Source organism: Spinacia oleracea, chromosome 3 (assembly GCF_020520425.1).
Source record: "Spinacia oleracea cultivar Varoflay chromosome 3, BTI_SOV_V1, whole genome shotgun sequence".
NCBI classification, from domain to species: Eukaryota; Viridiplantae; Streptophyta; class Magnoliopsida; order Caryophyllales; family Amaranthaceae; genus Spinacia; species Spinacia oleracea.
The window spans coordinates 577,774-603,462 of NC_079489.1; the positions used below are offsets into that span (position 1 = coordinate 577,774).

A 25,689-nucleotide genomic window follows, 5' to 3' on the forward strand; every position below is an offset into this window, starting at 1 on the left:
TTATCCCCTAAATGCTGGCGAGTTGTGGGTGGATATGTTCCAGTCCCCTCCCTATTATTGTTGCGGAGGATCGAACACGGGTTTTTTCCACCAAGTTCAGCCTCAATCACAATTGAACCAACAAACAATTGGTAAAAGTTATCAAAATTTGAGTTACAGTTACATTATGTATAATAAATTTATTGTACACGTACCGCACGATATCTGTAAAAATTGCAATTAGGTAAAATTAAAAAAAAAAAAAACTTCCGTGGTTAATTTTTTTACTTTATTACCGACTTTCTGTTGTTGGGTAAAAAATCAGTTGTAAAACCAGAGGCAAGAACGGCAGAAGAGAAACCGTGAAAGAGAGAAGAAGATGAAGAAAGACAAAGGAGTTGCATTTGAATCGGCGAGTCCAAACGGTAGTGAAGGATCCGAAGATAAACCCGAAGATGCTAATCTTCGTCCCTTCCGATTCGCCGCACGCAACGCTTCTTCCAAATACGATTTCGTCAAGGTTTTTTTTTCTTCCAAATTCTCCATTTCAATTTTCGAATCAATTTGATTCATATATTAGGTATTTGTTTTTTTAAAAATTTTAATTTGTGTTTTTTGGGATGATTAGGTTAAAGTTTGGCTTGGTGATAATGCTGATCATTACTATGTTTTATCGAGATTTCTGCTCAGCAGAATGTTAACAGTTACAAAGGTATGTGAGTATGTGACACTTTGATTTTCCTTCATGATTTTGTTACATGCAGTTATTTTAATTTTGGAGTTGGGTTTTGAGCTGTTAATATTTGATTTGCATTGGGTTTTTGTTCTATGTTAAAAAATTGGGTTTGTGTTGATGATTCTAGCAATTGTAGATTGATTGATTACAAAGGTCTGTGACACTTTGATCTTCCTTCATGGTTTTGTTACGTGCAGTTATTTTAATTTTGAATTGTATGTCTGAATTTGGGTTTTGAGCTGTTAATTTGATTTGCATTGGGTTTTTGATTGATTTGATTGCATGCATTTGTTCTATGTAAAAAAAATTGGGTTTGTGTTGATGATTCTAGCAATTGTAGATTGATTGAACAATTGAAATATAGATGGGTGTGATTGAATTGATTGCATTCACTTGTGAGTTATGATTTCTGCTATTTATATAGTGGCGCAATCATGTATTCTAAGGTATTCGTGTTCTAGGACCGTCACTGGTTTTAAGCTTTTTGGATCGAGTATGTGGACCGTCACTGACGCAATGATATGATTTGCATTGGGTGTTTGATGTTGTAATTTATGGGTTTGATTGAATTGATTGCATGCATTTGTTCTATGTTAAAAAAATTGGGTTTGTGTTGATGATTTTAACAAATGTAGATTGATTGAATAGTTGAAACATAGATGGGTGTGATTGAATTGATACATGCACTCATGACACTTATGAGTTATGAGTTATGAACTTATGACTAGTGCTATTCATACAATGTCAACATCATGTGTTTAGTGTTCATGTTCTTGAACCTTCACTGGTTTTAACTTTTAAGTTATTCATACAATGTCAACATCAAGTACTTCCTTTTACCCCGAGCAGTGAGCGATATGCCTTATTTTTATTTGGGGTATTACGGAGTTGTAATTTTATGTTCAAGTGTTCATGTGATCCGTACTATCTTGAGTTTGCATCTTTTCTGTCTATTAGCTGGTGGATCACTGTGGTGCTATTGCACAGAATATTGACCTGACTGTTTGGTTTCTGACTTGGAGATAAGCTGAATGACTGTGTCATTAACTTATATTGTGATTTTGCATTTGTTTCACTCTCTTAGATTCCTAATCATGTAGCTATCAAGATTGCGCTGGAACTTAAAAAGTTGCTCATCGACAACAGTCTGCTTGACGTGTATGTCATCAATTGGTTTTTGCTTTTATGTTTTTTGGTTGTATTTCGCGGGCATCTCTAAGTAATTTTGTTACCATGCAGCTCTCAGAATGACCTGGAGGCTAATTTGTTCAAGGTGTGCATCATATATTCTGCTTTAGTTTCCAAACTTTGATTGAGATGCTTTTCCCATATTACCTGACAATCCACTGTCAGTTCTGAGATTCGAAAATTGCTTGTCATCCAGAACATAGGTCTCAATTCTTAAGTTTCTGACAAAATCATGCTCCTAATACTTTCTTTCTCCACATTTTATCGTCATTTTTAAATTAATAATAATTTCCTGGTTGTTTCCATTTCCTTGAACATGAGCTGAAATGCTGAAGTGTGTTTAAAAGTCACAGTAACAAATCAAATAGTTTTGGTCAACAATATTTTATTTGAGGATTTGATGTTGTTAGCTAGAGGTGTTTTGTCCCTTGTATAAATATGGAACTAATACTCCTATACTAAACCTTTTTCCATGTTGACTTTTCACATATTCTGAGTACAATACTGGAGTGATACTTAACCAAAGGCGTGTGCTGTCATACTATGTAGTATACCTAGAAAGAAAAATTGTGCAAGTATCCATTTATTGACCAGAGAGGACTATAACCAGGAAAACTCAAGAATGGATAGGTGGAAAACACTTTGGGACAGAGAAAATAGTTGGTTTACTTAAGATTTGATGCATGTGGTATGTTTCTATTCTTTAATTCCCTTTGTTATTTCTCCATACTTCAAAGGCACTTCTACTTTCAGTAAGAGAGGAGAAAGAATGTTGTACTCATTGATGGACTAGGTATTTGAGAAATACCGAGTGTTGATGAGATTGAATTGTAACTTGAGATTACGCTTGTTAGCTGTGTAAGGCTGTAGATTGAATAACTGAAACAATGTAGCTCTTAGCTGCATTCTTTAGTTTGAAGGCAAAGATTAACCACAAGATGCTGTATTGCTGTTTTACAGCTATCAGGGTTTTAGACATGAACTCCTGTGGTTTTTACTTTTAAGAACTTGAGTTGGATGAGAGAGTAGGCTTTTCTTATAGGACTCTGATATCATATAGGAGCTGATCCCTCCCTCTTCCTAGCATGTAAGAATTCTGATGTTATCTGTTGTTGTCTTCGTGACCATTGCAAGAAAATACGTGCGTCAATGCTTCTAGAAACATTCAGATTGACTGTAATCAAAATGTGATTCCATTAAACCTTCTTATAGGACTCTATTTGCAGCTTATGGAACGTAGGGGCTATGGTGAAGAGTACATCAACCGTTATAAGATGATGACCAGGTCAGTGCAAATAATGTTTTTACATCTTGTATAGGGGTTTATTATCTTACTTCTTGGCTTCTTGCTATCTAGGAAATTTATATTCTCGTTTCCACTGGTGCATTTTGGTTATAATTTGCAACATATGAAAAATAAAAAGCATGGAAGTATTCTTTTGCTATTAATTTGAACTTTATGTATTTGTTGGTAGGTTTCACCATCAGCGGGTGCCTTTGGTAATTCTTGTTTGTGGAACTGCTTGTACTGGGAAGTCCACCATTGCTACACAACTTGCACAAAGACTAAATTTGCCAAACGTCTTGCAGGTAAACCCAGTTACATATTTTTACGATTTGCTTTTTGTTTGTTATGATTCTTTTTAGAGTTTCTGGAGAAATAACTAACTTTTTCATGATTGTTCTGCATTGATAGCTTTCTTATTTCTTTTGTGACATTGCAGACTGATATGGTCTACGAACTACTTCGCACGTCAACAGAGTAATAAGCTTGTCTTTTTCTCCTCTTTGCATTATTGATGTGGCATGGTATTAGCTCAACATCTAAAATTTACCCTCTATGGTACATATGGACCTTATGATCTCTGTTCTGATCACACTAGCGAGTCAGGGTAAACCACACTCACACGATACACACAGAGGAATGAATGTGTACGATGACGATCATTATACGAAATTTGAGATAACAAAAACAATAAAATACGCAGAAAACCCTGTGCACAGTTGTCATGAAGATTTTGAATTTATATACTTCTATTGCACTTGAAATGATGAAACCGGAGAAAAGATTACCAGCTTTAGTTTCTGCTAATGGTTTATACTATTTTAAAATAATTGCAGTGCTCCGTTGACATCTACTCCTGTATGGGCAAGGGAATTTGATTCTTCTGAGGAGTTCATTACGGAGTTTTGCAGAGAATGCAGGATAGTTCGCAAAGGTGATAAATTTTCTAACTTAACCTTTTGTTTCAGCGCGTAAATAGAGGACCACATATTGGTCTGGTGAGGCTCAGACTACATCTAGGATAGGAAAGATGAAAGTGATGCCATTGCTTCACTTTTTTGAGGTTGCAACATGAATATACAAACAGGCTGTCTTCTTTACATGGCAATATAATAGACTTCTTCTTTTCTTTTTCCAGGTTTGGCTGGTGATCTCAAGAAAGCAATGAAAGATGGAAAACCTATTATAATTGAGGTACTGTTCGTCCGTTTTTTTAAGTTCTGTGTCTGGTAGGCCTTTAAAACTAAATTTAAATTTACATCTGTTTGTGTGTGTTGTAGTAACATGATTTTTCTGCAAGTGGTGGATTTGTAAAGTTTAAGCATCATCTGGTGATTGAACACACTATATGTAGCTTTGAACTTTATTTTTACTAAGAATTTTTTATATAGTATTCATACATAATAAAAATGGATACAACACGAGGACAACGTGTCACAAAGAATCATTTGACAAGTTTAGAAAATTAACCCAATTCCTTTGCATCTCCCCTGTTGTATAGTTCGGGTAAGCCCTAGATGCCTTAGCCCATAAAGACGCTAGCAGAAATACTTTATCCCACAGTGTCACAAGGAATAGTAACATTGTTGTAAATACAGTCATTCCTCTAGCCATATGATCCACATGATTGCCATCACTGCATTTCTCCAAGTGTTTCATTATTCATGATTTCGTATTTTTTATCCACGAGGTGTAGAGTTTTAGGGTATAACAGGATAGGGATTTGATATTCATGGCTAAGTTTCTTGGCCCAAGTGTCCTGATTAATAATGTCACCGTATGATGCAATTTTGCTTTTGTGATTCACATATTTATTCTCTTGCAGGGAATACATTTAGATCCTAGCATTTATTTAATGGATGATGATAATAAATTGTCCATGAAAACACAACCAAAAGTTGAAGACACAAAGGTTGCATCTGATCCATCAGTAGATAATTCTACCTGCCAAATACAAAATCAACCTGCTGATGAGGGCAAATTTGATTCTGGTAGTAGAGGCATCTGTGGTGAGAATACAAGCTCCAAGGAACTTGTATCTAGCGACCAGGCGCATGAAGTTCTAAGCTCTCTTGCTTCTGTCAATATTAAAGATAGAGTCTCTGATGATAAAGGTTGGCACATAAACGTTTCAAATTTACTTTTCCTTTTCTTTATTTGAGAAAGAAAATAATTTGTGCATATTGATTTCATTTGGCCCATATTTTTCTACCTTTGATAGGCTTCTCCAATAAACTAAGAAACAATGACTTTATGTCACACAGTAGATAGGTCAGTGTAAGCTTTTCTTACTTCTTTAGTGTTTTGCAGTTGAGAATCTTAATGAAACGAAGATGGATGAAAACCCTCAAAGAAAGAAAGAGAGGTCTGGAGCTGAACCAATCATTGTACCTATTGTTCTTAAAATGGCTGAATTTGATCATGAGGTATGGCAATCTGAATCTTTTCTTATTTGCTTCTCTTCTCTTTGCATTAGAATTTTCCTAGTCATTATCACAAAAGGGATATTGAATAATAGACGGGAGTTGTGCTCTAGGGTCTTGAAATCAGCGAGTGTTGCTTGTGACCCTAAACGCTACGAAGTATTAGACTGTGAAAGAGAGATTTAATTTAGATTATTGGCAGTGATTTACGCTACTCAAAGCAAGTACTGTATCTTTTTATCTTTTTCTTTCTTTTGAAGTCACCACCCTGCATTTTCATATCACTATTTTCTGATTGCTTGCATTTTTACAGTGTATGTTTGCAGATGTCTTTGGAATTGACTTGCTTTCTTTTTCATTATAGTATTTTCACTTTTCACGGTAACTCTAACTGGACCTTTCTTGACTTGTGAAGGCATTACTCGAGGAATGGATTCCAACTCGTACATTCAGTGATAACAGCGTCGTGAAGGTAAATTAATTGTTTTAGTTTTGTTTTAAGAAGTTGTGCTTGCAACTGCAAGTAACTAGGTTATAAAAATTCCATTTACCATTTTTATACCAATATTGCTCTTGAATTTTTTTTGGTCCCTCATATGCAAGAGATTTATAGAACACTTGCTTTAACTGTTCAAGTGCAATTTGAGTGTGTTTTTGTTGTTGATCGTTGTGCAAATGTGACTTTCGCATTGTGGCTCCCTTTTCTTATTTTGATGTTCCGTCCTCATGAAAGTGATGCTATCAAATGACTCATCTTTTAAATTGTTCCTCTGTTTCTAAGAAATTAATCGTATACTTTTTTGCAGGATAAAGAAAAGCTAATGAAGAATCTGAAGATCATTCAAGACTACCTTTGCTCATTTGAGTCTCAGGTATGCTCGTGCTCTGTCCTTTTCCACTATTTTTTGGGGCTAAAATTTACTCATCACCTTAGACATTATATAACCAACAATACCACATCTTAGTCTTTCTAGTACATTACTTGTGAGTCTGTGATGGTCGGCTTGGTTACCCACATTATGGAGAAAACGGTTAGACAAACCAGATGCAAGTGGTGTCTTCTAATCCGTAAAGATATATAGTTGGATACAGTTGCTTCTATAAGGGTAGGATGTTAATGAGATGAATCATGGGCTGGGGTTTTTACTTATTGTTTTCCCAATGCTTTAACGTATAGAACATTGAGATGATAAATATGGATTTGCCTCAAATTTGTTTGATGTCCATATGTTGGTTTCTTATTTTCTATTTCCTCTTTTGTTCCAGGGTCTAACTGTTGTGAATATATCTGCAACAACATTCCCCCAAACATTGGATTGGCTGCACAGCCATCTTCTTCAGGTATGAGCATCTTCCAAGCTGATTTGGTATTATACTGAATGGCAGAGGCAAAGATGAGAAGGTTTCTTTTTAGTTAATCGTCACTTACCAAAGGAACTTATATGTTTCTGATTGATATTAATCTTTAATCCTACTAAATGTTGTTTCTGTATGCGTTATTCCCTATTTCTAAGTACTGCTTGTTTTCCCAGTGTATTGAACAAGGTACATCTTCTGTGTCTACCCCCAAGCAACAAAGCAAGAGCTAGAATGGGTGCACTTGTCAACAGTGGTACCTGGTATGTTACTTACTATAAGCCGTACTTTCCTCTTTGACTTTGTTGCATCATACTTTCATATCGTACTAGTGACTTGATCAGGAGTTCAGGACTGAATTTCGCGTGCCTTTAGTTAGGAAATAAATTTAAAGTGGATCTTACCGAAGAACTCCAACCTAACTACCTAAAGCATCCTTTCAGATGAAATACACTGGCTTTATGGAGACGAATATAAAAAAAAAGAGCTTTAAGATACCCTATCTAGTCTTACCTAACGACTCCATCCAACTGAGGAATCTTTGATGTAGCCTTAAGAGGGGTTAGACAACTGTGCTACAAATGAAAAATGCTTCCGAACTGAAAAACTAAAACTTGAAAAAGACCTATATCTGAGAGAACAAATAACTAACTTTAACTATTAACGGAATAAGTTAGAACCAATGACAGCAGCCTGAGAAGGCCATACCATCACAACACCGAGGGGAACGGGCTGGAGATGAATTCATATTTTTTATAGGATGAAGTATCCTTTTCTGCACATTCATATGTAAGCTGTTAGTCATTTCTGTGTCTTGAATCGTTGCCTAATGACCTGTAGCACAATATCTGATTACTTTTCTTCTTTATAATTGACTTGGGTTTAAAATATGAAGTTGTTATTACAAACTCATTTCTGCGTCTTGAAGTTGTTATTATACAAATATTCTACTGATTTCGAATTTTCAAAGTAATCATAAATGTTTTCCCATAAAACGATTTAAACCATAAATGATTCCCATAAAGATCTTGTTTTTCAGAAAAAACTGTCTAATGATACGAATACATGCTGTCCTAATGTTCTGACAAATTTTGTGGTTCTAGTAGTTTCTTGGTGGGTGTTCAAATGTCTGCTGTCCTGATACAGTAGTGATTCTTGTGTCTAGATTCTCAAACTAATCTTCTGTAATCAAATTTATAATGAAATATCTAACAATCCTGTTAATCTGCTTCCCAGCATTTTATTTTTCATCTTTTTAACATTCTTCTTCATCTTTTAAACATTCTCAGGTGATTTTACATTATGGTCTTGACCCACCATTAATAATCATGGTTACCGATTGAAGTAGAATTATCGAGGATGATTTGAACATCAAACCACGGGTGGTTCATGGATGTTGTATACTTTCTTGATGTATTAATCTTTTATCCATAAGAATACCCAAAAGGAAGTAAGGGTCTCCTAGATGTATCAAAACAATTGAAAATTTTCCAAACGTTGTGTAAATTATCTCCAGAATTTCCTCAATAAGATGTTAATTCATGTTGTAAAATGTAACACATGCTCAAACTTTCATGATCAGGATATGTTAATATTGTCCCGACTATTCACACGGGTTTTTGTCCCGTTTTTGGGGATTTTTCAGATATGGCTTATCAACTTTCTTGCTTAGTTTCCTTAAATTTACAGGTTCTCACTACTGATGCAAGTGTTGACGAAGCTACTATTTTCCTACAAGTACAATATTTTCGAGGTTAGATCTCGTAATCCCAAAGTTGTTCGATTGTTCTGTACGGACTAGTAGTTTTGTTGATAAGATGGTCTCCTCTCAGTATTTTTCTCTCTACCAATTTCTCAATGTTGATCATATCATTTTCGTCCAACTTGAGATCGAGGGCACCGATGTTTTCCCTCATTCTGCCTTCGTTAAAGCTCTTTACAATTACACTGGTTCCCCTCTGTATTCCCCATTTTAGTGCAACCTTCAAGAATAATACATTCATTCGCATCAATTAACGGTTTCAGTGAAACTTTCAAACTTTGTGCGAATCAATTGGTACAAGGTATACCCAGTTGCATGTAGAACTACATGCTATATTTTTTAACCCCCCTAGAAGCAAATTTTATAGTTTAAAATCGCATATTTGCAAATTAAAAGCACTTTTTACAGCTTTAGAACACATTTTTACAGATGAAAAGCAAAGTGTTGCAAGTAAAGCAACGGAAGATATATAAGTATGTGTTTTTAAATTGCTTATGTTCTTTTAAATCGTTAATTTGCTTTTAAATTGTTAATATGTTCTTTTAAATAGATAAAATGTGCTTTTAAGCTGTAAAAATGTGATTTTCATTACCAATTGCATGTAGTTCTACAAACAACAGTGTACACCTTCTAATTTGTGTACGCGAAAAGAGTAATACCTGAGCAGGGGTTGCTTTGTGTTTTTTAGCAATGGAGAGGATGATAGGGTCTTTTATAACCGACGTCGAGCCCCAGAAATTTCCAGGACCACCAAGGGGCATATATGCACTCATATGAATCTTATGCTCTCCACAAAATTTTCTCATCTTGTTTTGCCTCCACATTGGGTGCATTTCCACCTGCATCCATTTCAATATCTCAAATCAACCACCAACAATAGTTCATGCCCGGGTTTTTATGTCATATACAACGCGCTCTTTTTTATTTTTGTTTCGTTGTTAGATTATCCTTTCTGGTATTTTTATCATGTCCCAAAATAACTACAACATTTCTTATACATGTATCGGGATCATTTTTATATTAAAAACACCTCAAAGAACAAGGAAACCACCAACAATAGCTCATGCCCGGGTTTTTATGTCATATACAAAGCGGCCTTTTTTAAATTTGTTTCGTTGTTAGATTATCCTTTCTGATATTTTATCATGTCCCAAAATAACTGCAACATTTTTTTAGACACGTCTCGAAGTAAAAAAAATTATATAAAAAACACCACAGAGAACCTGGAAACCACCAACAATAGTTCATGCCCGAGGTTTTATGTCATATACAACATCCCAACATAACTACAACATTTTTAAACACGTCTCAACATAACTGCAACATTTTTAAACACGTCTCGATATTTTTCTTTTAATTAAAAACACATCAGGGAACAAGGAAACCACCAACAATAGTTCATGCCCGGGTTTTTAAGTCATATACAAATCGTTAATTCTTAGTTTTGTTTCGTTGTTAGATTATCCTTTCCGATACTTTCTTCCGTTCCTAAATAATTGTAACATATGTTATACTTATACACGTCTCGGAATTTTTTATTTTTTATTTTTATGATAAACACCTTGGAGAACAAGGAAAGAAACAGAAAGTATACCTGATTAACAGCAGGACATACAGAAGCAAAATCCAAAAGATGTTGAAGTTTTTTGGTGGAGAAATTACTAACACCAATAGCTTTACAAAGGCCCAATTCAAGACATTTCTCCATGCCGGCCCAAGTGGATTCCATGTCCAACTCTTCAAAGTCCTCTTCATTGGGAACCGGGTATTCGGCCCATGACTTGAATCTTATGGGCCAATGTACCAAGTACAAGTCCACGTACTCCATTTTCAGGTTTCTGTTCACATTTTCCCAAACAAAACATTTGCTTAGTAAGTTGGTCTAGTTCACACATAACCAAAGAATAAAGTTTATTTCACCTAGTTTTAATCCTAGACTAGATGAAATGTATAGACAAGAGGAGTATAATATCTTATGTCTCCCATGTCTCGGAATGTCTCGAAATAATAGGTCACATTTACAACTATGGTATCAGAACATCGTAGGAAACGTGCTTACCGTAGAGATTGATGAAGTGCAGAAACTGGATCGTCGTGATCACTTGACCAAAGCTTAGATGTAACGAAAATGTCTTCTCTATCAACCACACCGTCACTAATCGCCTCTGTTAATGCCTTCCCTAGAGCTGGCTCGGATCCGTATATCTTTGCTGTGTCGAAATGTCTGTACCCCATCTGCATATTTATTGCATACCAATTATTATCAATAAAAAAAGAACACATAACATATTTTCCCGTTTGTATCTATAAAAAGAAAAAACAAAATACTCCGTATTTGATTTTTTGGAGTGATATGAGATCCTATCTAGTCACTTAATACGTCTCTCACTTTAAATTCCATATTGAATGATCCAGTAACTAGATAGGATCCTCATGCAAAACGAAGTAATTCACAAAACAAAAAGTTCATACCCACCTACAAAAAGGTGGGTAGCTGTTTGAGCAAAATAAAAAGCTCATAATAAACCAAAACTCGATACTTTAAGACCGATATGTAAACCCCCTTTAGTTTAAAATGAACATACCTTAAGAGCCATATGAATAGCTTCTTGTGTTGTTTCACTATCACATGAAGAAGAATAAGTGCCTAATCCAAAGAGAGGAACCACATTTCCTGTGTTTAATCTTGCTTGATTATTCCTCATCTTTTGATTTTCTCTCTCTAATTTATGCTTAATTTAGAGAGAAGTGGCTTTTAGAAAATGTGTTATGGTCGAAAGAAGAAAGGAGATTAATTGTTCACTTGTCACATTTCTTTGGAAATGTCCTCCTATTTATACATTTCATAAAAAAGTCAAAATAATAAAATAATATAAAATCGTATCCTAAAGCCAACTCATCAAATAACGTAAATTAAACTAATATATTTATGTATTTTATTTTTATTTTGTATTTTTATGTGTGTCCTTGGAAAGAGGGGGGAGTTAATAATGAAAGATTAATTATAAAAGTGATTAAGAGATTGTAAAAAAGCAAATCATAGCCATAGGATTTGTCTTGTCTTTTGTGATTAAATATTAACCGTTTGATTTCTTTGATTTTAGGAAGTTGCTAATGATATGGTCTCCCATTATCCAACTCGATACAACAATTGTATTCTTGGACATCCAAAATATTACTCCCTCCGTCCCGGAATACTTGACCTGTTTTCCTTATCGGGCCGTCCCTTAATACTTGACCTGTTTCTAAAAATGGAAATATTCTAACAATATTATATTATTTCTCACTCCACCCCTATTAACCCACCTACCCCCTACTCCTTACAAAAAATAATTAAAAATTCAACCCCTACTCTCCCCCAACCCCATTCCTTCACACATTTCCCACTAACTACATTAAAATAATACCCCACTATCAACTACTACCTATTAAATTAAATAAGTCAATTCAAGTCCCTTAAACTCTGTGCCGGTCAAACCGGGCCGAGTATTCCGGGACGGAGGGAGTACTATCACTATAGATTGTGTCTTATATTGTGATCTTCCTTTGTATTCCCATTTTCTTTGGGAATATAATCTTTTAGATCAAATTGTTCCATGATTTTATGTGACAAAACTAATCTTCTTAGTAAATAATTGAGTTTTTATTACTTCTATAGTAAATAATTAAGTTTTATTATAATATGGTACAAATGAAGTACTCCGTACTTTTTAATTGTTCGTATAATTGTAACGATTGTTACAGGTAACTGTTGTAACAAGTCGATTACTAGTTACGTTGAACGTACACTTGAAAATGTCGGATATTAAATATTGCATTGATATAATGCAAAACTAAGGACCCTACCAAACCGAGGATAAGATAAATGAATCCCCACTCTTAAGCATATGGAAAGATTCGATTGTGTGACCTCCAAATCAAAAGGTGAGTATTCAACTATTCCCAATAATTTCACACTTACCAAACTTAATTATTCGGTTATTTTTGAGTTATTAAAAGTGTGTATAGTATTTCACAAAATATACACATACAATATTCTATGATAGTACGTGGTTGATTCACTTGTTTTTAACTTTGACCAATGCATTATTTTTGTCCAAGATCTGTCACTGATATCTGCGACTGCGAGTACAGATGAGGATCATAGATTCATAGTAAGTTCCAAGAGAGGGGGATAAACATGCAAATCGATTGATTTGAGATTGTGATCTCGATTTTGCCAGCAACGTACGATGATAGTATGATACAAGTGTGACAGTACATAATTAGTGAGATTATGGTAAGACAATTAATTAATTAATTAAAATTAATTAATTAGGATACAATTAATTAATTAATTAAAATTAATTAATTAGGATACAATTAATATCCCTTTGACTTAATTAAGAAACCGCCCACGGCTTCAAAAAAAGTCATAATGACGTTGCTTATGAGCTGATTACTATCAACAACGCTATTTAGCTATCTTGGCTTAACTTCCATGCGTTGGCAATATGCATATCCAAACCGACAAATCACAAATGGTATATACTATATAGTATAATATATTATACTTCCTCCGTTTTTATTTAGTTGTAATGCTAGCTTATTAATTACACTAGTCGATCAGTTGTTCGATGCGTGTTTTTGTCATGCTCATGCATTCCTAAATTAGTTTCAGTTTAGAAATGTAATTCCTCCGTGCTTATTTACATGACACAATTGGGTTTATGACACTATTCACATAAGCTCATTTGACTTCATTTTGTGATTTATACTTAAGAAAAAACATAATCGTGTAGGGTCTTATTAGATTTATCTCAATAAATATTTTTTAAATGTCAACTTTTTATATTTTTTTTCTTATCCATAATTGGAGATATTAACGTTTGAAATCATGCATTGGCAAACGTGCCTAAATAATTGTGTCATTTAAAAAAGAACAAAGGAAGTATTAAATATTTTAAAAAAATTCGTCCATTGATTCACAATAATGTCATTACGTGGCGTGAATGCATAAAATAAAAAGTTACCCTTATTCTCAGCCAAAGTTACCCGTAATCCTCAATAAAACTTACCCTCGTTCTTAACAAAAGTACTTTATGCTCAATCTCCTTTATTATCAATAAAAAGTTACCCTTAATCCCTCACTAAAAATTACCCTCATTCTTAATAGAAGTTATGCTCATTCTCAATAAAAGTTATCCTTATAATAACGAGATTAAAATTATAAGCATTAGGGGTGGGAATGGAGGAGATAAGATGTAGGATTTGCAATAGAGGAGTAGAAGAGAGAGCCGACATTCAATAAATTAATATATACCAGATGTTTTAAAATGTTTGTGTTAATTCTTATTTATAACTTAAGTTTCTCGGGTTCGAATCTTCAATTCGTATCGGTAAGAGTCGGGGGAGAGAGTTTGATGTTGGTGTTGTGCCACCTGGCCTCTAGATTGACCGCGAGAGACAATTTCCCGTAGAATATGTGATTTGAATGGAAAAACAAAGAAAGTAACAAATAAAAAGGGAGAAAGCACACTATAACCATTAGAGAGAAGTATTAGTTGGTGATCAGTATAAGGGTAAAATCCCGGGCCTGTAAAATAATGTAAATGTCATTAGTGCTTTTAAAGTCGCTCTTAAAATTAGTAAGAAATATAAGAGCATCTTCTTCTATGTACGATAAACGCGGATTCTTGTAATGTATATCTGAAAACCTTATTCTAGTTATTCTACGATATACGTAGTACTAATATGAGCATCGTACAGGTCAAAATATTGTATGATTATAAAGATTCATTGAATTTCATCCAAATCCTAAATGACCCTTAATAAGCCAATAGGGTCAAATTTCACAAAACTCTATCAACTAATTGTTTTGTTAATTTTTTAGGTCAATTCAATATAGCAACCATAGACTTGGACACCACCTACCAAACACTAAGAGCAAGTCACTATAACAGATTAACAGGTTTCATCTTTCCCACTAAATTGGAGTTGACTTAACTTCTAATTAATTATTAATTAAATTGAACACCTTGACATAAAATTGTCAACGGCCCTAATTTAATAATAATTCTTCTCTCTGTTGGTATCAAGTAAGCAACATTGTGGCATGATTTTGTCAGCTAAGCCATGTTGACTAAGAGTATTAATTTACTAAATTATTGACTTTGAATATAATTACTTTTTGCGGTTTTATTTTAATTAATACTTCATTCGTCTTTTTTTTTTTTGTGCGATGAGTCGTAAAACCAATACAAATTATAAATCGGGGAGGAGCAATTCGAACCTCTGACCTGTCGTACATATTACATAGGCCAGTAATTTTAACCTCTGGGTTAAGACATCATCAGTTCCTCCGTCCTTTTTAAAAAAAAATAGAGATAACACATTTGTCAATACACATCTTTCACTATTCATACATTAGCAACAGAGTATTAAAGAGAGAGATTGAAATTGCGAGACCAAGCATGGCTACATTTTCCCTTGGGTTTTTTTTTTTTAGGTTCTACTACAAGGAGTTCCCACCGTCTTTGGCGAGTGGACTAATCTCCCGCTGGAGTTTGCATGGGTACCTCGATGGGCGAATCCCTCCCAGTTGAGATATTTTCCATACCCAAGACTCGAACCCAAGACCTTGGTTAATGAGCAAAAGACCCTTAACCACTCATGTCATCATCAATTGGTGCATTTTCCCTTATATATAAATTAGATGATAATATGAGTGTGTGAATAGGGTCAAAATCCAAATAGTACAACTAAAAAAATGATTATTATGACTCAAAGTGGTTTGACTTAATGTTAAAATGTCAACCAATAATAGAACTTAAACTAATTAATTAAGTAATTAATTTGATTAATAAGTAAATGTTGCCTACCCTCCCTCAAATCACGTAGAATGAACGTGTAGGACAATCCCCGTACACAACCCCTAATCCTGCAATAAGATTTTGATTTGTCAACGACCATCCCAACACCATAATTAATATGGCTTTTAAGGGTTATGAAAAAATCATGCAAGATCGTTAAGATTTGATCCCACTCTTAACGTTTTACAAACAGAGTTGCAATACATACTAAGATTTGATCTCATATTATCGTTGTACTTAAAGATGGTGCTGAGTCGGGCCAGCCCGAGGCCCGGCACAAAAAAAATATGACCTAACACAAGCACGGAAAAAGCACGGGCCTGCACGAGTACAGAGTTGTGGGTCGGGCTTAAAGGCACAACAAAACACTGCATGACCTGGCCTGGCACAACAAAACACATTTAGTTGATTAAAATTAGGCCTAGATAAGATAAGATTTGATCTCATATCATCGCCTTGTCCCTAAGGATGGCGCTGCACCGCGCCGGCCCGAGGCCCAACACAAAAAAAAACACGGTCCGACACAAGCACGGAAAAGCACGGTCCGACACAACAAAACACATTTAGTTGATTAAAATTAGGCCTAGATAAGATAAGATTTGATCTCATATCATCTCCTTGTCCCTAAGGATGGCGCTGCACCGCGTCGGCCTGAGGCCCAACACAAACAAAACATGGTCCGACACAAGCACGGAAAAGCACGGTCCGACACAAGCATCACGTTGTGGGCTGGGCTTAAATGCACGACAAGACACCGCATAACACAGCCGACACAACAAATCACATTAAGTTGATTGAAATCAAGCACAAGGCCTGGCCTAGGCAACGAGCAAGTTGTCTTGGGCCGTCCTTGGGCTCAATTTTGGAATTTTCGACCCAACATGACCCGAAACAAGTGGGCTTGAGATGGCCCGGGCCCAAGACACCTAGGTTCTGCACAAATCCCGGACCGGCCCAACGCACGGCCATCTTTACTCATCCCTGGTGGTACCACGAGTCCACGACTACCACTCTAAGAAATCGGGTGAAACTCGGAATTATTTCGACTCTATTTTTCCACTCCTATTTTCACTTTTCGAAATAGATACAATTCGTACAAAAGATGTATATATACAAAACTCTTCTATGAAACTAAAGAACAGCTTATACATCCTCTACAAAATTTACTACACTCTTCACCTTATGTTACACCTAATATTACACTCCCTATTTCCGGGTAAGAAAAAACACAAAAACATCAGAAAGGGTAACTTCACTTGTAATCCTTACAACTTCCTATATTTAGTAAGTATATTGTCCCTTGTAATCCATACAATGATACAAGTTACAACTTTCTATATTTAGTAATGCCACTTAGGTCTAATTTCTTCTTCCTCTTCTGTTAGATCCCGATATTGATACCACTCGCTTCCTGCCTTCCCCACGGGTAGAGGAGACCGAACAAAAATTTCTACAGGTTTTGGAACGTGTACCTTAAAATGTAGTTCGTTATCATGAAGTTCGGGAATTGCATCTGGTGTACTGAGCTCTTTGCTGATTGGTTCAATAGCAATCCACCCCAAACCCGAAATTGCTATATCAGAAGACGGTCTGCATGAAAAGAAATGAAGATATTAGATGACAGTATGACACTAGAGTATAAATAAGGTGTCGTTTGGTTCACATAGGAAGTAGAATTTCCCATGAAATACAAAATCATAGGAAGTGGATTCCTTAATTTTAAATTCATGGGAATTTCCTAAAATTGTTTGGTTGATAATGTGGGAACTGGGAAGTAACTTCCTATGGGAATTTCTACTTTACCTAGGGGGACTAGGTAAGCAAATTCCCCCATTTCACCAAAATTGTCAACCAAACAACTCACATATGAATTTTGATGGAAATTATTACAAAATTGACCTAAGATATCACAGAACAAGTTTTATATCAGGTAAACAATAGTGATTACAATGGAATATACCTATCTGGGTCATCAAATCTTAACTGCAACATGCGCTCAGCTTCGAGTCCATTCCAGGTTTCCGCTCTTTGCTTTCCCGTTGGAGGTGTAAGTTGAAGTCCTATTTCTTTCTGAAACCACAAAATTTATACACCATCAAAATGCATCCAGCAAATAAGACAGTGCATTCACGTTCGTGCATAAAAGTAAGTGATTTTGTTATGAATGAAACCTACATCGCCACTTCCATACATGGAACCCAATCAGAGTTGGACAAACAACAACAACAATAATAGTATTGAAGCCTTAATCCAAATGACGGGGTCGGCTATATGAACCAAGATTTTATCTCCTACGATCCTCTACCTCAGTTCCCTTATACCAAGTGTTACTGCACATCTTCAAATCCCCGCTTCACATGCCCAAACCAGACAATGAGTTTTCCCTTATTATCCTCGATATCCACAAATCCAACTTTCCTCTTAACATCTTCGTTTCTAATTTTATCCTTCAAGGTGTTCCCACACAACCATCTCAACAAACACATCTCTACTACAGTCTTCCTAATATAACCTTCCTAAACGCCAAACACTCCAACCCATATAAGTTATATAACAATACTGGTGCACTACTCTCTATTCGATAGAATCTTCCCTTTCACTGGTGAGGCGGTGAGGCGGCCATTCGATAGAATCTTCCCTTTCACTCCAAAGGTACACTATGGCCACACAATACTTCACTTACTACTCTCCATTTGAGCCAACAGGAATTAATTATGTGGATCACATCTTTGTCAATCAAATCCTGAGTAGAACCAACTCAAGGTACACAAAACACTTACTCTAGGAAAACTCCTTACCATCCAATGCTACTACATCCAGAGCTGGACCGGATATTGTTATCAACAACTGTATCCCAATTCCCACAAAGACATCCTCTTCCTTTCTATTCACAGCAGCAATACACCAATATATCTTAGTGTATAAATTAATAATTTTCACTGGAATTTGAGTAGTTGATGATTAAATTAAAAGCTTTCCTGCTAAGTTTACGAAATAACCTTGTAAAATTCGTCAGCTTCTGCTGTAGGCACCATGTGTATCGGCAAGGCCTTTGGTCCATAGAAGGTCAACCTTGTAAAAGGGAGAACCTGAAAATATTAAGAACGAGAAGCATAAGTCATGCAAGATACATAACAGTTTCATTCACAATAACAACTAAACTATGAATCATAAACCTTTAAAATATCAACTCTGACAAGACCACCCCAGAAAATTGAGAAACCCTCCATTCCACGGGAACCTGAGATGGTTTCTCTGTCACTCTGAAATATATGAGGATTTTATGTTAATTTGGTAAATCAGATACGGGTGCAAATACGGTAAGCGGGGTGAAAAGACAACAACAAATACACATACAGGAAATGATCGACCCTTTAGCCGACTCCGAGGGGCAAGGGAAGGTAAATCGTCCGTGGGAACAACAGCTCCTTGTCTATGGTGGAGATGCACTCCAGGGGTATCGTATAGTTTCTGCACCATTTCACTAAAGATATTGAGCAAACAGAAATCACAGAACAAAGGAATTATATCTTAATCAAATACCCCAAGAAAAAAAAAAAAACTTTAGTGTAACATTTCCATACCCCTCCACTAAAGAAGGCATCAATGGGAATAGGACCCAAGGTAGTTCCTGGAACAGCAGATTGAATGGGCTTATATTTTTGAGCTGCTGCAGCCACTGGATCTTTTTCCCCCATCATCACTAAGTTTGAAAGAAAACAAATGATTAAAAATGCAAGAGAACAGGAGAAGAACAAACTGCACCACATGCTAATATAAATAGGAAGGAAATCCTTTTTGTAGGAAGAACAAGAGATGAGGACGGAAGAAAGTTGAATTTCTTTTTGGAAATCATGGTAAAAGAACCTAAAGTTTTCTACTGCAAAAAGGCATTAGTTTAAAAGGGTAGACATTAACCTAAGCTAAACTTCATTTAATGAGGCATGGAAATACACTGATTGCAGGAGACAGTACATGTATTGCTGCCTCGCCGGTAATGAACAAAGTAAAAACTATCAACACATAAAGAACTGGATATTGTTATCTTTATACATCTAATGTTTCAATTACTCCATTATTCCATATTCAACATTTTAACTAAAACTTTTGGGGTGAAAGGAGACGGGCAACAAAACATCAAATTGACCAATACAGAGTTGCAGACACAGTCACACAGATACAAAAGCAACCAAGATTACATGCTTACTTAGTAAAGAATTAATAAATGCTGATTTCCCGACATTAGCTGTACCCTACAAAAACAGAAGATTATAAACAAATAGTCAAAATCAAAAGCACTATTAAATAAAACTGCTGACATACACCACATGTAAGTATGTAACAACCAATTTCTGAGACCCTCAGAGTACTACACCAGTAACACCACCCTCTCCAAGCTCCATATAAAAAAAGGTCACAACTGTACAACGTAGAAGAGACAAAAACAGGTGAATCACACAAAACACAAGTCCATGTCTCACTATCTCCAAAGTGAGGACCGACTTTTATTTCCATTCCGAATTTGTCATAGACCACCTTAGCATGTTAGCTTTCACAAATAACCTTGTGACCAAATAATGCAATACTTTGCTAAACATTTTGTCTTTTCGAATTTGAAGATACAATATTGCTTAATTGCAAGATCATCAGCTGTAAGTATTGCATGAGCTACTGAACAACTAGATGCAGCCAATTGTAAATTGATGGGGATCAACATCTATGCTGCCATCAAACCTTTTGATAGATACTTATTTATATTGACAAAGATTAGCAACTAGAGCTTAGCTAATTTGTTAAGAGGATACAATTGAGATGCAAATACTACATAACTAACTGCAACAAAGTTTGATCTCCAACAATCTTGGGCATGAAAGTATCTTGAAATAGTTGAGGAGAATGCTAGTAATTCTTTCCTCGAGAATTCTATTAGCATGATTTTTTTTAAAATAATTTGACAACAATATTAGCATGAGGTGCTACTAACTTTTTTATTGTAACAAGTCTAAAGTGCAAGCAAACTATATATATATTCATGGCTAGCATGTCTTATACCAGAAACAGCAAAAGACCAGTAAAATAGAGTCAGTCATGATTCTGTTTACACTGCATTTTAGCTCCAATGTAGAGATCAAGGAGCCTACTAACCATGATGTATACATCCCGTCCCTGCAAAGGAAACAGAAGTATTCAAAAGTGAGAACTACAGAGAAACAAAACAGAAATAGCTCAAATTTGAAGATAGACATGTGCTTCCTAAGCCTAAAATAATGACCAACTCAAATGCCAGGAGTTTCTGAAATTCCTCGCTATCAAAGTTGATTTTTAAGGAGGATATTGCCAAAAAAAAAAAAAATCACATGCACCAGAAAAAAGATCTGGATGGACACCATACAAAGGTAAAGTCTCTGAAGTTTTCATAGACAGCTGCTTTAAGGATAGTGTATTTGCCTAAAGACACGACTTACTACCACATCAACTGCAATATCTTACTCAGAACATATATGTATATGTATTCACAAAATGGCTCTGCCTCTAGAGAGAAATGACATGACTAACTATCACAGCTTTCATCATTTTGATCAACTAATGAAAATCCAAAGGATATCACCAACCTACCTTTTTCTCCTCCTGAATTTCCGCAACAACTCCAGCTATTCCGACCAAGGATTTTGCACTTGTTAAGTGAACACTCAAGACACTGAAATAAAAACAAACTAAATTAGAGTTTACATGGAGTACCAACATACATGATTCCAATGAAGCAGACCTCATCAACACTTTTGCATTAACATCACTGAAAAGCTTCCCACCAGCATATCTCACCAAATGCTAATTATGAAGAATTTCAACTTAAAGAGTCAATAAACAAAAAACAACTGGTGCAGAAGGGAGCAAATTGGCCATCGATCGAGACTATTAAAAACGTAACTACACTAATCACCCAAAAACCTCTTATCGGATCACATATTCATACCTTTAACAATAAACAATTTTTTTCTCCTATTACAATATTTCGCAAGGGAGGGAGGTGTATCCGTGTGTGGTGCCCAAATATCCCTCTACCTTCCCTATACTTCCACGAAGAAATCTTCCCATAATTCGTACATCGTAGAATCAAAGTGTGTGCCTCATCAACTAAACAATCACACATTCACACTTCATTTAACGTTGCATGCAGTACTCTCCTTTGTGACTCCTCCAGCATGGCAAGAAGATGGATGTTTGATGCTTTAATGTCTCAAAGAAGAGGTAAAGGCAGGGGATCCTGTCTCCCAAAAGGTTATCCATTAGGAGGTGAGTTTTGGATGTTCACCTAGCATCTTGACAACTCCGACAACTAGGACCAACCGCAAACACAGAATTTCCGAGTTTCCAAGACTTCCAACACTCGAGTAGTCAAATCAAGACCAATTGCATCCAATATACCTCAACATGATTTCAACTAACAAGCCATTCAAACAGGAAGAAATGATTCAATTCTTCGAAATGGCCTAAGCAGTGTAGAACTTACTTGAGTTTTTTCTTGGTAGTAGCCTCAACTATCCAATCACCAACGCAATTCATGTCAGTCCCTTTCGGAAGGAGATCAATCTGAATAGAGGTGATTACAAAACATTACTCATAAGCTGGTAGGATAAAGTATAACTAACTACACTCAATTCGGATCTCATGAAGGAATATTACCTTAGTAACAACCAATATTATTGGATTTGCACCTATAAGATCACGCACACGAGACAAGAAACTACCATTGAAGTCAACAATGTCCACCTACAAGATTTTGATGAATTAATATCATGGACCACCAGAATCGGACACATCTCGTGACTAATTAACACTAAATACCCAATCATATCTTGAAAAATCAGATTTTTTTTAATTAAGCAAATCTGAATATCATTCAACTTTCTTCAGTTTAACCTGAAAGTATATTTACAGATTAACGGCCATCGTAAGCCATTAACGGTCAATGTAAGCTAACTTTGACCATACAGTCAATTGTGGCATATTGTTTCAAAATAGAAGTACTATCTTTCTACACCACGAAAGCAAGTATTGTCAGAAAAGAAAATAGAACATAGTGAGTGAGATAAAAGATTGGTGCATTACAGACTTTTTATATTGTTAAAAAAGAAGCAGAAAATATATCTCTCATGAATAAGCATCAACAGGTTTGGCTGAGTCTAACATTCTATTACGCATGGAAATTGATGGATCAGTCCACTTACAGGGATCTAAAGACTTTTAACTTTCAAGTCATGGCTCAACAATAAAAGAAGTACATTGTAAAGACAACGTAAGCAGGGTAAACTCTGGTTACGCACGCCAACCAGGTGCCTCAATTATTAGAATTAAGATATTTCTAGTTTGAAGAATCAACAAGGTATCTTCATTAGATAGCACAAACATTATGCTGAATTATTTGACGCAATAAAGTAAGTTTGAAGGCTTAATTGATCATGACATAAAAGTATATCAACTAAGTTCACTGTCTAATATGCCACATGCTAATGCCTTCCAGTCTTAATCCACCATGGTAGCCTGGTAGATAAAAAAAACCCGAGTTGGTAAATAAGGTCTTGTCATAAGCTCCCACCCACCTCTCCTCACTCCCGTGGGGCCAGAACAATACTCTAAAGAAGCAGATCCACGGCATCCCTCTGAGCTGAAATTCCCGAGAAGGGTTTGTTACTAACTTAAGGGAAAAGAGTAAGGTCACTCATAAAGCAGCAGAATCATATATTCCTAGCCAATATCAGACTTATGATATTAGACTATAAACAAATATACATAGTTAGACCTGTTGGCAGCCAGAGTGTAACTCATGCCATGATGCCACAGACAAGTTTAGCAAGCATTCTGATAAGCGATAAGCTTACCAGTTTAACAATCAATGCTTTCTCATGGCGCAAGTGAGAGAGCTTATCACGTAGCTCCTCAGCGGTAACAAATTGCTTTCCTCCAGCATAACCTCCATGTCCACCAACAGCAGTTATCATATGTCCATGTGAAAGAAGACGACACCTCCCACAAATAACAGTTTTGAGCTGGCGATGCTTCTTTTTCTGAATCCGAACAGAAGCAACACAGTGTAAGAACTTTGGAATTCTGAAGAGGGCTTAAATTTTAATACAGTGTTCTAGTTCGGCTCTAGCTCATTCATTTACCAGTTTACAAGTAAGCAAACTAACATTCAACATGATTATTTCATACAATCATGTCATAATTTCCGAGATCACAATTGCTCATAAAGTGAATATCTGAAAATACATCCAATGTTTATCATCCATTGCCAATAATTGCCTATATGATCTCATAAGAAGATTCACAAAGCCCGGAAATTTAACAAGAACTTCAAGAAAGAAACAAACAGTAAACTTTGAGCAAGCACTTGTGAATTAAACACTATTTCAACTGAACTTTAAGCCTGAAAAAGGTCAATAACAACCCCTCATTCATATCACATACTCCCTCCATCCAGATTGAATAGTCACGTCGATAGTGTAATTTCAACTAGCAATGTGACAACCAAATTCTGGGTTTCTGACAGATGGGAGCATTTACCAAACCCACAATCACTTGATTCACTCATTCACCACATTTTATTATCCCTTTCCCCAACTTCTCAATTGTCCCTAAAAAGATGGATTTTTTACCAAAACCCAACAAAACAGTGACCAAATTGCTACTAACACATATAAATTGCATCACCCTTTTCTTAAAAAGCCCCAATTGCAAATTTTGAATAACAACTTAAAGTATAAATTACAAAGAAATTAACTAATTTAATCAGGTTCATCATAAATTCAAAACGAAAAGCAACCCATACCAGCTCATAGGTATCCGGATCAACAAAACCCGGAGCATCAACTTCCTGAATCTGCAATGGAGCTCCACACCCATAACAACAATCAACTGAACTCAATGTCTTAATCGACCCAGATAGCTTCTCTTTCTTCTTCCTCTTCTTCTTATTGGCTGCAATAACCATTTTTGAAGCCTCCTTAGCTTGATGGTGCTCCAGGAAGATCTGCCCCCGGGTCGGAGCAGCTGCTCCAGCGCCCTCATCTTCAGAACCCGAACCCGGAATATGGGTCGGAGCGTTTTGGGGATTTACATGGATTTGTGGGTCTGAATTTGGTGCTGCTGCTGCTCTGCATTTGATGAGAGAGAATTTGGGAAGGTGGGGATTGAAATGGAGGTGTGAATTTGAGAAGGGGTTTTGGAAATGACGAGGAAGAGAGGGGAGAGAGGAGAAGATTGACAAGGTTTTTGGAAGCATTTTAATGGAGGAGGGTTTAAGGATAAGGGGATGAACAAGTGTTGAAATGAACCAGATAGTGTTGGGAATTTGGTTTTAATTTTAAATTTAATTCAAAACATAAAACCGCCAATAACCGGCGGTTTAATATTAAGAACTGCTAAACGATTAATGGGGTTAGCGGTTCTATACAGTAAGCCGCTACTGGTGTTACCGATTTTTTATGTACTAATGTTAAATAGTTCTACTTTGGAAATTCAAATAAAAGTTGAAATGAAATGTATTCTTTCATAAAGCATAATGAATGGATTAAACACAATAACTAAGGTCTTGTTCGGCATTCATGATTTAGATTTGAGTCTAAAATATAGTCAAATTTATAATAATCATGTGGATTTTGAAAACTGACAACAAGAAATAAGAAACTATTTTTTGTGATTTTCATATTTTAGTTTTTAATTTTGTAAAAAATAGAAAACTGGAAACAAAAAATGATACTGAATATGCCCTAAATTAGGAAAACATTATTGCCCAAAAGCCTTGCACTCGATTAGACATCACACTGGAATTCTGTATTAAAATCTCCACAAAGAACAAGCGCGCAGCCGCGCAAGACTAACTTCATGGCCTTTCGAGTATTTAGGAATGCCATTGAAGAATTTTCGAAGAACCACTGATATGTTAAGGTGGAGAATCGAAATGTACTCGAGCAGCATTTCGAACAAAAACAACTAAAAAAGCTCGAACAGAAGCAACTAAAAAAGCTTGAAACAAGCGGCCTTCCGAAAAGAAGCAACTAAGAGCATCTCCAATGGTTACATGTACGGACTAGCTTGCAATTTTCATA

At 35.7% G+C, this 25,689-nt stretch overlaps 3 protein-coding genes across 4 annotated transcripts; 1 reads left to right on the forward strand and 2 right to left on the reverse strand.

Moving 5' to 3' along the window:
• Positions 1 to 295: 295 nt before the first annotated feature.
• Positions 296 to 8,991, forward strand: LOC110782257 (uncharacterized). 2 transcript variants are annotated; one of them, XM_056838200.1, is made up of 16 exons: positions 296 to 499; positions 608 to 691; positions 1,800 to 1,873; positions 1,955 to 1,988; positions 3,130 to 3,188; positions 3,379 to 3,493; positions 3,628 to 3,665; positions 4,025 to 4,122; positions 4,327 to 4,382; positions 5,014 to 5,302; positions 5,499 to 5,614; positions 6,027 to 6,083; positions 6,418 to 6,483; positions 6,878 to 6,952; positions 7,144 to 7,230; positions 8,657 to 8,991. In XM_056838200.1, the coding sequence occupies exons 1-15, from the start codon at positions 359 to 361 to the stop codon at positions 7,198 to 7,200; spliced, it is 1,359 nt and encodes a 452-aa protein (XP_056694178.1). In that variant the 5' UTR covers positions 296 to 358; the 3' UTR covers positions 7,201 to 7,230; positions 8,657 to 8,991. The 2 variants fall into 2 exon arrangements, with proteins under 2 accessions (XP_056694178.1, XP_021842066.2); XM_021986374.2 differs by lacking the exon at positions 8,657 to 8,991 and adding an exon at positions 8,257 to 8,622 and having other exon boundaries at positions 297 to 499.
• On the reverse strand, positions 8,662 to 11,694 carry LOC110782258 (NADPH-dependent aldo-keto reductase, chloroplastic). Its single transcript, XM_021986375.2, has 5 exons — positions 11,315 to 11,694; positions 10,789 to 10,964; positions 10,324 to 10,567; positions 9,389 to 9,568; positions 8,662 to 8,949 (listed from the first exon to the last, which is right to left on the reverse strand). Exons 1-5 carry the CDS (start codon positions 11,432 to 11,434, stop codon positions 8,722 to 8,724), a joined length of 948 nt encoding a protein of 315 aa, XP_021842067.2. The 5' UTR covers positions 11,435 to 11,694; the 3' UTR covers positions 8,662 to 8,721.
• A 4,911-nt stretch (positions 11,695 to 16,605) lies between these two features.
• On the reverse strand, positions 16,606 to 24,929 carry LOC110782360 (putative nitric oxide synthase). Its single transcript, XM_021986495.2, has 13 exons — positions 24,411 to 24,929; positions 23,461 to 23,646; positions 22,265 to 22,351; positions 22,092 to 22,171; positions 21,197 to 21,278; positions 20,726 to 20,746; positions 19,788 to 19,833; positions 19,165 to 19,283; positions 18,938 to 19,051; positions 18,757 to 18,843; positions 18,580 to 18,669; positions 17,541 to 17,650; positions 16,606 to 17,170 (listed from the first exon to the last, which is right to left on the reverse strand). The coding sequence occupies exons 1-13, from the start codon at positions 24,861 to 24,863 to the stop codon at positions 16,921 to 16,923; spliced, it is 1,725 nt and encodes a 574-aa protein (XP_021842187.2). The 5' UTR covers positions 24,864 to 24,929; the 3' UTR covers positions 16,606 to 16,920.
• Positions 24,930 to 25,689: the final 760 nt, after the last annotated feature.